At 38.4% G+C, this 13571-nt stretch overlaps 1 protein-coding gene across 1 annotated transcript in view; it reads right to left on the reverse strand.

Moving 5' to 3' along the window:
* LOC141648085 (acyl-CoA C20 Delta5-desaturase-like) overlaps positions 1-13571 on the reverse strand; it is a 78940-nt gene that overhangs the window by 42531 nt on the left and 22838 nt on the right. The window contains exon 2 of the mRNA XM_074456543.1: positions 6427-6567. Coding sequence (XP_074312644.1) covers positions 6427-6567 — 141 coding nt within the window. The remainder of the gene's footprint in view (positions 1-6426; positions 6568-13571) is intronic.

Raw genomic sequence — 13571 nt, forward strand, 5'->3', positions numbered from 1 at the left:
TAAAGAGGACAAAAATAGGAGGGGTGATTCGCCGGTGATAGTGGAGTTGGGGTGACGCACCGACGAGTTTGATGCCGGAGCTCCGGCGACATAACGATGCGGATGAATAAGCATTAGGAATAAGAAGGTGAAGTGTTGGAGTGGGGGTTTGCAGGAATAGGGAGGAGAGATAATGAGTGAATGTCAGGAGAGTTTGTGAGTTGGTTGATCTAGTATTCTAGTGGTATATTTTTAGTTCGTAAGTTCGCACAGGATCCTATTTCTATATATATATATATATATATATATATATATATATATATATATATATATATATATATATATATATATATATATATATATATATATATATATAGAGTAATAAGATCATCTAAGTCCACCCCTTACATTTGAGTCCATAAGTCCTCCTTATAGCCCTTGGATGAAGAAAATAAAAGGCTGAGATTTACAAAAAAAAAAAGGAGATTAAAGCTAACAAATCCCACTCTCTCACTACCACACTAATTAATCCTAATTATTCACTAATTTAATAAATATACCTTTTTTCTCCCACCTACTTATCTCTCATCCACACAATATCCTTTCACACTCTCTCTCAAAACCTCTCCCTCTCAAAAACCCTAAAAACAAAACCCAAAAAAATAAAAAAATTACGCCTCCCTTCCCCAACCCCACCGGCCACCACCACATACCCCACGACCACCACCACCCACCCCCACACCATCACCACAACCCTACCACTTAAAAACCCTTCCCCCACCCGGATCTGGTGCCGCCTTCTGCCCACCCCCCTCAACCAACCCTCCACCATCACCGTCACTTTCTGCCACCACCTACCACTGCCGCAGCCCCCACCGCACACCTCCGCTACCACAATAGCCCGACAACCACCTAAACCTCCGACCTCGACTCCCTCCTCCCTCCTTCACCACCCACCACACTTTTGACCCACGACACCGCTGCCTCCGTCGTCCTCCACAACCCGCCACCTTCCTCCTTTTTTTTTTTGTCGTGATGATGGCGATGTGTTGGATGTTGGTGTTTATGTGGGTATTTTGGGTGAACTCGCGTTGTTCAGATCTCGTTTCACTTTTTTTTTTTTTTTTTTTTTTTTCAGTTTTGGCTCGTTTTTTTTTTTTTTGTTTTTGTCGCTGATGTTGTTGGATCTGTGGTTGTGTGTGTTTTTTTTTTAAAAAAATCGTGTGTTAGTGTTTCTTAGAAATTGTGTTTTATTTTATTCAAAAGATTCGTCTTTTCTATATTTTTTTTTTGCAGATCTTATTTTTTTTAGGGGTGGTGATGTTTAGACTTTCGATTTGAATATTTAATCTATTTAAAAAAAAGTAGATCTCCATAATTTGTTGATTTTTTGTGTGTCAAATCTCTTGTTATATATTCGTCTTGTTTGTTAGTGTTTTTCTTTCTATTTTTTGTTTGTGTGTTAGCCTTATTTTCTCAATATGGTGTGTGTGACTATTGAGTTCTTCAATAATAGATCTACAATAATAAGCACCACTACCACTTTCCATTCTATTTTTTTTACTTCCTTTTTTTTTCTGTTAAAATTACACTTTTCTCCATTAAAATTACACTTTTCTCCATTAAAATTACACTTTTTTCTGTTAAAATTATACTTTTTTTTGTTAGAATAACATTTTTTCCGGCTAAAATTACACTTTTTCTGCTAAAATTACACTTTTTTTTGTTGTTAGAATTACACCTTTTTCTGTTAAAATCACACTTTCCTCCATTAAAATTACACTTTTTTCTGTTAAAATTATACTTTTTTTTTGCTAGAATAACACTATTGTTTGGCTAAAATTACAGTTTTAGTTGTTAGAATTACACTTTTTTCAGTTAAAATTACACCTTTTTTTTTTCTAGAATAACACTTTTTTCGGCTAAAAAATTACACTTTTTGTTGTTAGAATTACACCTTTTTCTGTTAAAATTATACTTTTTTTTTGCTAGAATAACACTTTTTTCGGCTAGAATTACACTTTTTGTTGTTAGAATTATACTATTTTCTGTTAGAATTACACTTAGCTCTATTGGACTAATGTTACACTCTCAATGGACTTGGTAATATTCTCATATTCTCATTGGACTAATGTTACATTCTCAATGGACTAAAATTACATTGGACTTGGTAATATTCTCATATTCTCATTGGACTAATGTTACATTCTCAATGGACTAAAATTACATTCTCAGTGGACTGAAATTATACTTTTCTGGACTAAAATTACACTTTTCTGGACTAAAATTACATTCTCCTTGACTAAAAATAACAATCTCATTGGACTGAAATTACACTTACCTGGACTAAAATAACACTTTTTGTCATTAAAATAACACTCGTAAAATGCTAAATTTCAATAACTTGTGATAAAATGACAAAAATTCAAAATATTATTCGTTAAAATCACTCGAAAAAAATTGAAGTTAAACTTGTAAAACGCTAAATTCTCGAAAATATTTCTTAAAATTACACTTTTTGCTGTTAGAATTACACTTGTAAAATCCTAAAATGTCGAAAACTTGTCTCGAAAAAAAAAAAACGAAAAAAACGAAACAGTCGAAAACTTGTTTCGAAAAAAAAAACGAAAAAAAAATGTTAACAAAATTTTCATAAACTTTGAAGTATAAGACAAAATATGGTGTTAATTGTGTATGATAATGAATTAGTGAATGTATTATTAAAACTAGAGAGAGAAGTGAATTAATTAGTGTTAAGTGTGTTTTTTGCTTTCAATCTCAACCTTCCACCATGCATGATCCAAGGGTTGTGGGAGGGACTTATGGACTCAAAAAAAAAAGGGACTTAGAAGAACTTGACACTATATATATATATATATATATATATATATATATATATATATATATATATATATATATATATATATATATACATTCTCCCATCTCCTATCACCATATATTCTATTGCTCACAATTACAAAACACAAAACATAAAGAGGGGAAGAGAAGAAGACTAGAGAGATAAGAAGCCTTTTCATCTTTTATCTACCGTAAATTTCTAATTCCGTTTTAATCAATTGTTTATATATGTAAGTTAGACCCTTGACCCCGCTATTGACCGGCGTGGACCTGAGGAGGGAATGTGTGTTCAGTGGCTGTGTATCCAGACTGTGTGTCTATTGGATTGTGTGTCCTTGAGTATGACCGTGTCTAGAGGTGGAGTATGACTATGTGTTTAGAAGTGGTTGTATGCCGTGGTGTAAGGTGGACGGAATGGTGATTGTGGAATTTATTTGTGTAACAGTGTTATTGCAGGTTGCTTTATTCTTATTCATTGTTTAGTTTTCTACTCAACCTTTGGTTGACGGGTGTTTTGTGTGTCTTGTCCAAAATAAAATTGATGCCTGCTTTAATTGATGGCATCCTGTGGTGAACCATTTAATATTTCCGGTTAAATGGGGAGCAGACTTAAAGAACAGGTTGAATTTTTTAGATGAGCTGGATGCCTTTTGGGGAGCTTAGGACGAGATGACCTTCCGGAGTCCAGCTATCACTTAGTGTCTGAAGAACTTTATTTATATTTCCGCTGCTTTTTAATTCAAGTTATCTTAAACAGTTTAGTTGAGTTTGTAATAAAACCTCTTGAGTTATTCATTTAAATAGTATTTATTTTAAATTACTTTTGTATCTGTTTGTCTTTTATACTTTCTACCTCGGGCAAGTGAGATGGTAAAAATTCTATTTACTTGGGAGGCCTAGCTAAAGGCTCCTGAATAAATGCAGGGGTGTTACATTAGTATTGAGGATTGTTAATAAGTTGTCTTGGAAGGTTGTGTAGAGCATACGAGTCAGAACTCAGAAGCAGTTTCAGAATGTAACGTTTAATAATATCGAAATAGTTCTTTGCATGAACCTTCTAGTTCATAGTTAGCGATTTCAATGTGAAATTATGTAATTGGTAATGTATGACCAAGAACAAATACTTTTGTCGACTATTTGTTTGTTTCGGTGAATAACCATATTTCAAACACATTAAAACAGTGGTTTAAAAATATAAAGTTTAAATTTTGAGTAATAAAACATAATATTTTCAGATTTAATTATCCAGATAAGACGTATTTGAGTTTCAAAAAACTGAAATTTGAATTTTCAAAGCTGGCACCAAGGTAGAGAATTGAATTTCAAGCATTGGAGCCAAGTCAAAAATTGAAAATTCGTCTGGAAACCACGTCAAAATTGAAAATTCGTCTTGACTCCGAATCTAATTTTCAAATATTTGATTTTGGCTCCAAGTTTGAAATTCAATTGTAATGTTAGTTTTGTTTTACTAATTTTTTGATTGTCGATTTTCGCTCGTGGTTTTAAGACTAACGATTTATTTACTTAAAAATTAGATATTTTCGAAATTTTTTTAAAAAAAGTCTCATAGTATTAAAATTATTTTTAAAGTAATTACAAAACGTCGAAAAAAATAAAAAAAATTATTAGGTGGTGAGAAAAAAGGAACAAGAGGTACAAAAATGATGGATTTTTTTTTAAATTACTTTTTTTTTCTTGTCAATGATTAATTGTTGTTTTATTTCGGGTTATCTTTCAAGTCGGTCAACTTTCGAGTCAACTTTCGGGCTACTTTCGGGTTATCAATCGAGACGGGTCAACAGTCGTGTTAGGTTGGGTAAGGTCGGGTCAGTACATGAATGGGTTGACTCGGGCCACAGGTCACCTCGGGTCAGGTCTGGTTCGGTCTCGGGTCACCCTTAATCGGGTTACGTCGGGTTACGGGTCATCATCGGGTCATCATCGGGTCGATTTCGGGTCGCAATATTTTCGGGTCCTATCGGGTCAGGTTTGCTCGGGTTCGGGTCGGGTCAGACTTGCCATTTCTACCAATAACTGAAGAGGACCATTACTTTCTTAACATACAAAGGAGGGATAAGTTGGTAATTTCGACACCTTTTGATTCCCACCTTCCTTTGTTAAAAAGGTACTGAACTTGTCCATTAACCGGAGAGAAATATGGTGGGAGAGTAAGTGCACAGTTGGCTTAGTATTTTGTCATTGTGCACACTATTGCCTATAGATTTTAGCATATAATTATTAGCATAATTTCTTAATACTCCTATAGTTAGTTTTATCTACCTCACAATTGCTCATCCTGAATTAAAATATTGTGTTCATATTTGTGCTCAATTTTAATTTATCCATGCTCCAAAAGAAGATCAATGCTCGGGTGCAACTCTTTAGGTGGTTTGATATCTTCTATATATAAAAGTTGAGGTTTTTAAAGTCTTTTGATTGGCTCCTTAAAATTAGGAAGTCAAAGGACTTTTTTAACCTCCTACCCCACCACCAAAAAACTCCATTAATCCTTCATTTTATTTTAAAAAGTTTATAATATACAATCATTTTATATGACCTTCAAACATTATGTATATTTTATATATAGCTAATTTCATTTGTGAACACAAAGAATAGATTTTATATATTTAGAATAAGTAAATACTTTATGTCTCTCTGTTTATTTTTATTTATCGTTTTACAATTAATTAAATTTAAAAAGTAAACCCGTGCATTTTTTTGCATGAGTATAAAACTAGTTTAAAATCAATTTCAGGTTAAGGCATTTTACTTTTTTTTCAATTGTTATTTACAACTCCTAGCTTATTGTGATCCTTAACAGTGTGCATGTATTGTCTTTCTCGGTAATTATCCTATTTCTTCTTTGAAAATGAAAGAAGAAAAAACACTTTCAAAATCTTCAGCAGAGGTTGAGTATCGTTCCACAACCTACATTATCTGTGAACTCAAAGGGCTTCGTGGATTTCTCCCCACGTTCCGTGTTTCGCTTAACTTACCTATTCATCTATTTTATGAAAGTCAATCAGCATTCTATATATCTCGAAATCCCGTTTTTCAAACACAAAAACACTCTCTATACCCCTTGTTTTGTAAACGTATTATGTACTTTTGATTTGGGTCTTGAAACCCCTCTATTCACAAACCCGACCCCTCATGATTTGTACTAAATTGGTTTCTTAATCTAATTCAATGCGTCATCTTTGCCAAAGAAACCTGAGATAATCTCAAGCCGACTTTATAACGAGCTCGGAAACTAGGTTGTACGGTTGCTGATAGTTTAACATGACATTTTACATAAATGTGGTATTAATTATTTGGAGAATAAATATATTAGATAAGATTATATTATGGGTATCGTAATATACTCTAACATATTTTAGGAATATTTTTGGAGTACCCTCCAAGACACCCCACTACGGGCTGGATTCTAAAAGTAAGTATGATATTGTATTTTTACCTAACTAACTTAAGATGTTATATTTAGATACGAGCCGTTAACGTTAACACAGTTAGTGAAAAACAACAAAATAAAAGTATGGACTTTGTAATAAAAGCATAGAGATTAGGGAAGGTACCATAATTCATTACCTTTTCAAGGATACTTGTGTTATCAAAGAGCCAGTTGATGTGGCTGAACCAAAATCCTTCAAGGGGACTATGCGGATCTTGTTTAGTATCACAAAACTTGTGATGCCACCTATGTGTTCTCACCCATGTAATTGGATCATCCTAGTTTTTTTTTTCAAAAAATTACATAAGATTAAGCAAAAATATAACAACAACATCATCATTTGGTTAGTAGGTCTTATATTATTAGAGTGCAGTATATATACATTTATACATATATATATATATATATATATATATATATATATATATATATATATATATATTTATACATATAACATAGTTAGTAGGTCTTGTATTATTAAAGCGGAGTGTATACAATTATACATATAACATAGTAATTGAGATTAAGATTAAAGGATGTGTTAAATGTAAGTACTGCATAAGGTAATTGCATATATATAACGATTTTATTGAACTCTTGGTACAGTACTTGTAATGATTGAATTGTAAGTTGAAACAATGGACAAGTAAATACAAACAATTCAAGATAGAAAACAAACATGAAGAGAGATGTGAGAGAAGAGAGATAAAGTGAGGTCGAGTGATGGATAGCCCCAATTCAACCTGATTGCCCAGAGCCACCTCCTCCATCACCTGGAGTAACCGCCGCTTCCCCTCGTTTTCCTACTTCTCATGGATGTTCTTTGAGGAGCCCGTCGCAAAATGGTCCATTATCGCTTGTTCCTTGTCAATTCCCCAACCACCTCGTCCTTCATCATTGCACACTTCCGATCTACCCCCCCCCCCCCCCACCCCCAAACATGTTTCCCACCTATTCATTCCATGAACACTCCGATCAATCCTTCGACATATCGAGTTGCCTTCCCCGATCTGAACTCCGAACCCTCATCAAAAACCCCTCAATTCAAACCCTTTAATTGATAATTCCCTTTCACCAGTCCCAAGAATTTATTTGCCTCCATCGGTTTTAATGTCTATCCGTTCAAATTGGGAAAACTCTCTCATTATCAAGCTCATAGGTGAATCAATCGATTCGAGGCACTTAGCTTTATCCCTTCGTTCTCTCTGAAATGTCGAAATCCAATACAATTAATTGGCTTGGAAAAAGGCTTTTGTTGCTATAAAATTTATAATATTGGAGATATTCAAAACATTAAGGAGAATGGACCATGGTTTATTCATGTTCAATAATACTTACATATTTAGCCATGGATTCCTAATTTTCAACCTTATCTGGTGATTATATATTCCATCCCAACTTGTATTATTCTCTCGGAATTACCAATAGAATATCATTATCACGACAATCTCCAAGCTATTGGCAACTCCCTTGGTGGGTTCATCAAACATGATCAAAATGGGCTTAACATGAACGACGCACGTTTCGCTTGTATTTCTGTCCACGTCGATCTGTCGAAACCTTTACCATCCAAGGTTTGGATATGATTGTTCTGTCAAGAAGTTAATATTTCCGAGAAGCAAATATTTTGTTTCACTTACCAAGGTCAGTGTATGGTGCATGTCAAGGTGGTATTCTTCTGGAAAAAGAGGAAATCCTCATAAATCGGTGAATGAAACTGGTCGGATAAGCAAGCTTGACGTTGCCTCTGGAATGATTACGTCTGATAAAGATGAATAAACATTGGTTCCATTTAAGAATAAGAGTAAGTTTCCCTTATTTGCCCATGTAACAATCATCCTCCTTCACCTGGAGGCATCTCCAAAGGCCTCCAAAGGCCTTCTTCCAACCCCCTCCTCTCACTCTACCAGAAATTCATGTCAAAGAAACGTTTATCTTCGAACATCGCCTCGTCTCACCACAAGTACCCGCGCCAATCCTCCCCCTCTCCTAGCCAACCCATCCTTTTCTCCTCTGATGTGCTCCAATATTTATCCGATAAAACATCTACTTCTAAACAGGTGCACATACTCTCACCTACTTCTCAATCTCTCCAATTTCCAAGCCCTTCCCCCATTATCCCCAGCTTTCTTCGCTGGTTTGTTCAAACAAAGCACCACCCATTCTTGAGCATGGTCGTTCCAGATGCCCTGGAGTTCCCCTGGACTCTAATTCGATCTTGCCTCGATTGTGAATGGTATCTGTAAGACCCATGATGTTTAGGGACTCTTTTAACCGACCCATTGACCAGGAAAGACCTTAGAAAGGGATAGGTGAGAGACTAGGTTAGGATAAGTACCTTTCAGGATTCTTTACTCGACCTAGAAGGGACTAATCAGTCGAGTATTGTGTATACTCGACCGAGGAGAGCCTACTCGGCCGAGTATGTGAGTACTCGACCGAGTATGGCTGTTGTCGACCCGTTGATATAAAAACGCAAGTTCGCAAGATTTATTTCATTTTCCCATTTTTGACAGTTTCTCTTCCTCTAACCCTAGCCTACCTCTCTCTCACCAATCACCTCTCCCTTCACACACTCTCATACGTGTAGCCTACACCTCAACCGTGGGAAAGACGGGGTTTGCATAGGAAGGATGTGTGTGTGGTCGTCGTTCGTGTCACCGTCGGTCCGCGTCATTAGGTAAGTCGCTCTTTTGTGGTTTCCTTCAGTAGATTGTTGGAAGTAGTTGTATAATAGGATGTAATCATCGTTGTAGGATTCATCTCAGAGTCTTGCTTGGCTATGAGTGGATGCATTTTCATGGTTGGCATTAAGGTAGGGTTTCCCTACTCAGTTTCTGTTGATTGAATTAAGATGTGATTGTTTTGTGTTTACTGTATCTGCTGATCATCGGAGTGTTGGTGTTGTGGTGGTGGTTGTGATGTTGTAGTGTTGTGATGATTGTGGTGGAGTCACTTGCGGGAGTGGCTTCACGCCCTAGTTCGCCTTCCGTGGAACCCGTCACGGGAGAGGATTTGCACATTAAGGGACAGGGTTATCGCTCGTTGATGGGCGGGATTTAGGTGGGGATTGGCTGCGGTCCCCCACTGGCGGCGAGAATTACTCGTTGCGATGGGTAATCTGGCAGGGCAACGCACATCGGTGTGTAGTCGGTTACTGTGTGAGCTCGGGAGACCGGAGATGGTGGATGATCAGCTGGTTACTTATCATTTCTGTCTTATCTTGATTGTGCACTACTGACCCCGTGTTATATTTTTAAAACTGTGGTGATCCATTCAGGGATGGTGAGCAGTTGGCTTAGCAGGTACAGTTGGGCTGTTGCTGCTGGGTGCGGAGGGAACGGAGTCATCACGCTACGGGTCTAGACACGCAGAGGCACGAGTCTATAATAGTCTTTGTCATCACTTATAATCAGTCTTGTATTGGCTTGTAAAGAGTTAAAGTAATTACCCTGTAAATGTTCTTTATTGTCTATTTGATCTACTACCTCGGGCAACCGAGATGGTAACACCTTCATACACTGGGATGGTCCTTGGTAAGACATCCTGGTGTGCGGGGGTGTTATAAAGTGGTATCAGAGCCGGCGATTTTGGAACCCAAACCAATGAATCAAATGAATATAGGGAGTCAAATTAAAATGAACTTAGTGTATGTACGTTGGGAGCCCCAGCCGATGCTAGATTTTGGGTGAGTAGGCGCCCTCATTTCAAAATCACGGCCCCATCGTGCTTAAGCCTGTTACTGGGAAAGGGTAGTTGATAGGAGTTGTTGCGTGAGGGTGGTTGTCGTGTGCATCTGTGAATTAAGAAATGTGCATCAATGTGAATTTTGCATGTAGTGACTATGGTATTGGAAAAGTCTTGAATTGGTGAATAGGATTGCTGAAATGTGACCAAAAATTGTGAATTATGTAATGTGAAATTCTGTTGCGTATGGCAAGGTTAATTTGAATGATCTGTTTAACAATGGTTGCATCATACAATGGTTAATGTTTCACGAACGTCTTGCTTAATGTGAGTATAAGATGAATTGTGGAATGTGTAATGTTGTGGTTGTAAAGATTAATCCTTGCAGGTGTAGTGACTAGTTGAATTATAAATACGGGTTGTGATGTAATTGAGGGGGGGGGGGGGGTAGTAAAGTAAGGAATGTAGGTGGAAACGTTGATTGAACTGGTAATGGATATACATAATTTGTGTATGATGTGTGTGTATGTAGTAGAAGTAAGCTCTAACGGTGACGAGCCTGATTGCACGGAACTCCGAACAATATTATTTATTTTGCAGGTGCATTAAAATTCGAAATTTTGTTCCTGCTCTTTGACACTCGACCGAGTAAAGAAGCATACTCGACCGAGTAGTCCACACTCGGCCGAGTATATTAGTACTCGACCGAGTGTCCATTCTTGTCAGATTAAAATCGCTACTGTTTTCGAGTACTCGACCGAGTATTCAGAATACTCGACCGAGTAGGCCATACTCGCCGAGTAAGCCCAATACTCGACCGAGTACGGTTTTATCGAGACTGATCCATGTTATTCAAAAACCCTATAACGCCCCTTCTTTTTCTCATTTCCGCCTCTAACACTTCCTCCTTCCTCCTTCTTCCCTCTAAACCTCCATATCTCAAATCTCTCAAGCTCTTGGGTGATTTCTTGGTGATTATTTGCTCTTTGCTTGTCAAACTTTCCTTCAAGGTAAGGTTTTAAGTCAATTTCTTCCTTTATTATTAAAGTTGTGGTATGATTTTGTTCAAACATCGAATCCCTATCATGTGTGAATGAAATCAAGCTTTTTCTTCTAATTCCTTGGATTTAAATGCTTATACACATCGCCTATGCTGTCACTAGAGCAATTTTATGGCTTAAATCGCTTCTTGAATTTTCTAGGGTTTGACTCAAGTAGAAAATTTCAGCCATTTTCTTGTTTCAACATGCTATTTCAAAGCCCCTTGATGTTGAGAATGATGTCTTTGAGTAAAATACTTGGTGTTTTGGTGAAAAACTTCGTCATAAAAGTTCGTCTCAAAAATTGTATACAATTGGAAAAACAGTCCGTCTGTGACAAAATTTTGTGTAAAGTATCCTTGTTAAAAACCTATCTTTTTGCAGTATGCCGAAAACCAGAGGTGTAGCAAACAAGAGGACCCTTGATAACGCCTAATTTGAGACGGGCCAATCTAGCCAAGAGCCTGTTGTTCCACCGGTGGAAGCATATCTATCGGTAATCTTTTCTGATTTTAAGCAGCGCAAGGCTTTCATAGCCTTAATGAGTCGCCCTTTTCGACCTACTCGGTGTGTAAACCCCGAGATTTTAGAGACCTTGGGGATTAAGGGAAACATAACCCATATCTTTGAGATCTTGGGAATGGAGGGGCTGTATCATCTGAGGAAGAAGTCCTACCCTCACCTGACCTTAGAGTTTTTGAGCTCTTTCATTTATGATGCAAAGGAGAATACTGTCTCCTTCCGCCTCATGAATGAGGATCACGAGCTGACTTTGGATGAGTTTGCGGGCCGCCTGGGTTTAGAGGCTGAGGGGACGGGATACCTTAGTGATGTGGCTAAGAACAGTGGTGCACCTCTTTACCTTCCTTACTTGACTGGTCGACCTTCCCCTTGTGCTAGTGCTATGTTGATTAATGATATACAGCACGTGTCCCTTCATATGTTCCTGAGGATGATGACATGTCTGTTGTACTCGAGAGATGATGTGAGCAAGCTTAATTCCCACGAGGTTATGTTGTTGATGTCTTACCTGAACCTGCACCGTAGGAAGCCTTTTTACTATAGTGCTCCGGGGATAGTGTGCTCCAGTCTTGAGCACATGGCACAGTCCCCGAACCGTTACATTGCTTACGGGGCCATAGTGACCCGCCTAGCCCAGCGCCTGACTGATTTTGAGGCCCCACCTCCCTCGGGGGATGAGTATGTTGAGACTGTGCCTACCATGAACGCTAAGTATTGGTGTCAAAACAGGTGGTTAAGGAAGATGGCTGATGGGTCTTATGCTTGGAGGGTGAGAGGATCTATGTGGATGGTACTTCCCGACCCTGCCCGTCTTCCCGTTGTTGACCACTTAGCTGAGTGGGAGCCTGCAGGCGGGGTACCTAGACCTGAGCCCCAGACCTATCTGATTGACCCTACCATTCTCTTTGACTTACCTGAGCCTACCTCAGTGCCTGAGGGACAGCAGGCACCTCCCCCACCGCGTGAGCGTCGTAGGGTCAGGCAGTCTAAGGCGGACCCGGTCGAGACTGAGCCCTCTTACTCCGCCCCTGACTTCTACTCTCAGCCGTACTAGCCCTACCCCACAGTGCATGACCCTAGGATGCAGGTGAGTGACTTGACTGAGTGGATCTCCACCACCTTGGTGCTCCGCAATATGCATGAGATGACCCAAAATCAGGGCATAGGGACTGAGCTGGCCCAGCCTGTTTGGTGGAGAGGACCTGGAGTGGACACGGGAGTCTTTCATAGCTATGGAGTTGATCCCGACTTTTGGAGGCCACCAGAGGAGACTGAGTTTGGCTGCCTCACGGGACCGTGGGGAGCCAACTACGGCAGTCAGCTAGGAGGGGGAGACTACTCAGCAGCAGGTTATCAGGGAGCTAGTGCCTCGGGAGCAGGAGCATCAGGTGCAGGCGGTGATGATGAGATGGAGGGGGGTCCTGGCTTTTGATCTCTTTCTTGTATTTCTGGACTTGTTCAGTTGTGTATGGATAATTATCGTTCTTGTCGTACTTTTCATTTGGATGATTGTACTCGGCCTTAAGGCCGTTACTTATTTAGCATACTATGGGGTGACTTGTTATACTTGGACATGCATTTCGTTAGGGTAATCGTGATTTGTTGCAGGATAGTTGATGGAGGAATCGTGTTTCATTGCTGGAAAAGCTCTCTGCCCATAGGAACTCGACCGAGTATAAGGAATACTCGACCGAGTAGAGCTTACTCGGCCGAGTAGATTATTATACTCGACCGAGTAGAGCTTACTCTACCGAGTAGTAACTTATACTCGGCCAATTATTACTGTTACAGGAACTTTTCGCGTTTAACATTGTTGAATCATCTGATTTTTGGGTACTTTTATGTTAATGTTTTTTTGTGGTTGCTTAGTAGTGTTGCTTAGCTTAAACAATTGTTATGTGATGGGGTGCGGTCATGTTATATATATAAATATGTACGTTTTGTCAGGCTATGAACATTAAACCAATTTGCCACAGGTAACATAAAGTGTTATTGCGTTGCTTAAAGTGATAATATTGCGTGTGCATGTAAAT

Source organism: Silene latifolia, chromosome 3 (genome assembly GCF_048544455.1).
Source record: "Silene latifolia isolate original U9 population chromosome 3, ASM4854445v1, whole genome shotgun sequence".
In the NCBI taxonomy this organism is placed as follows: Eukaryota; Viridiplantae; Streptophyta; class Magnoliopsida; order Caryophyllales; family Caryophyllaceae; genus Silene; species Silene latifolia.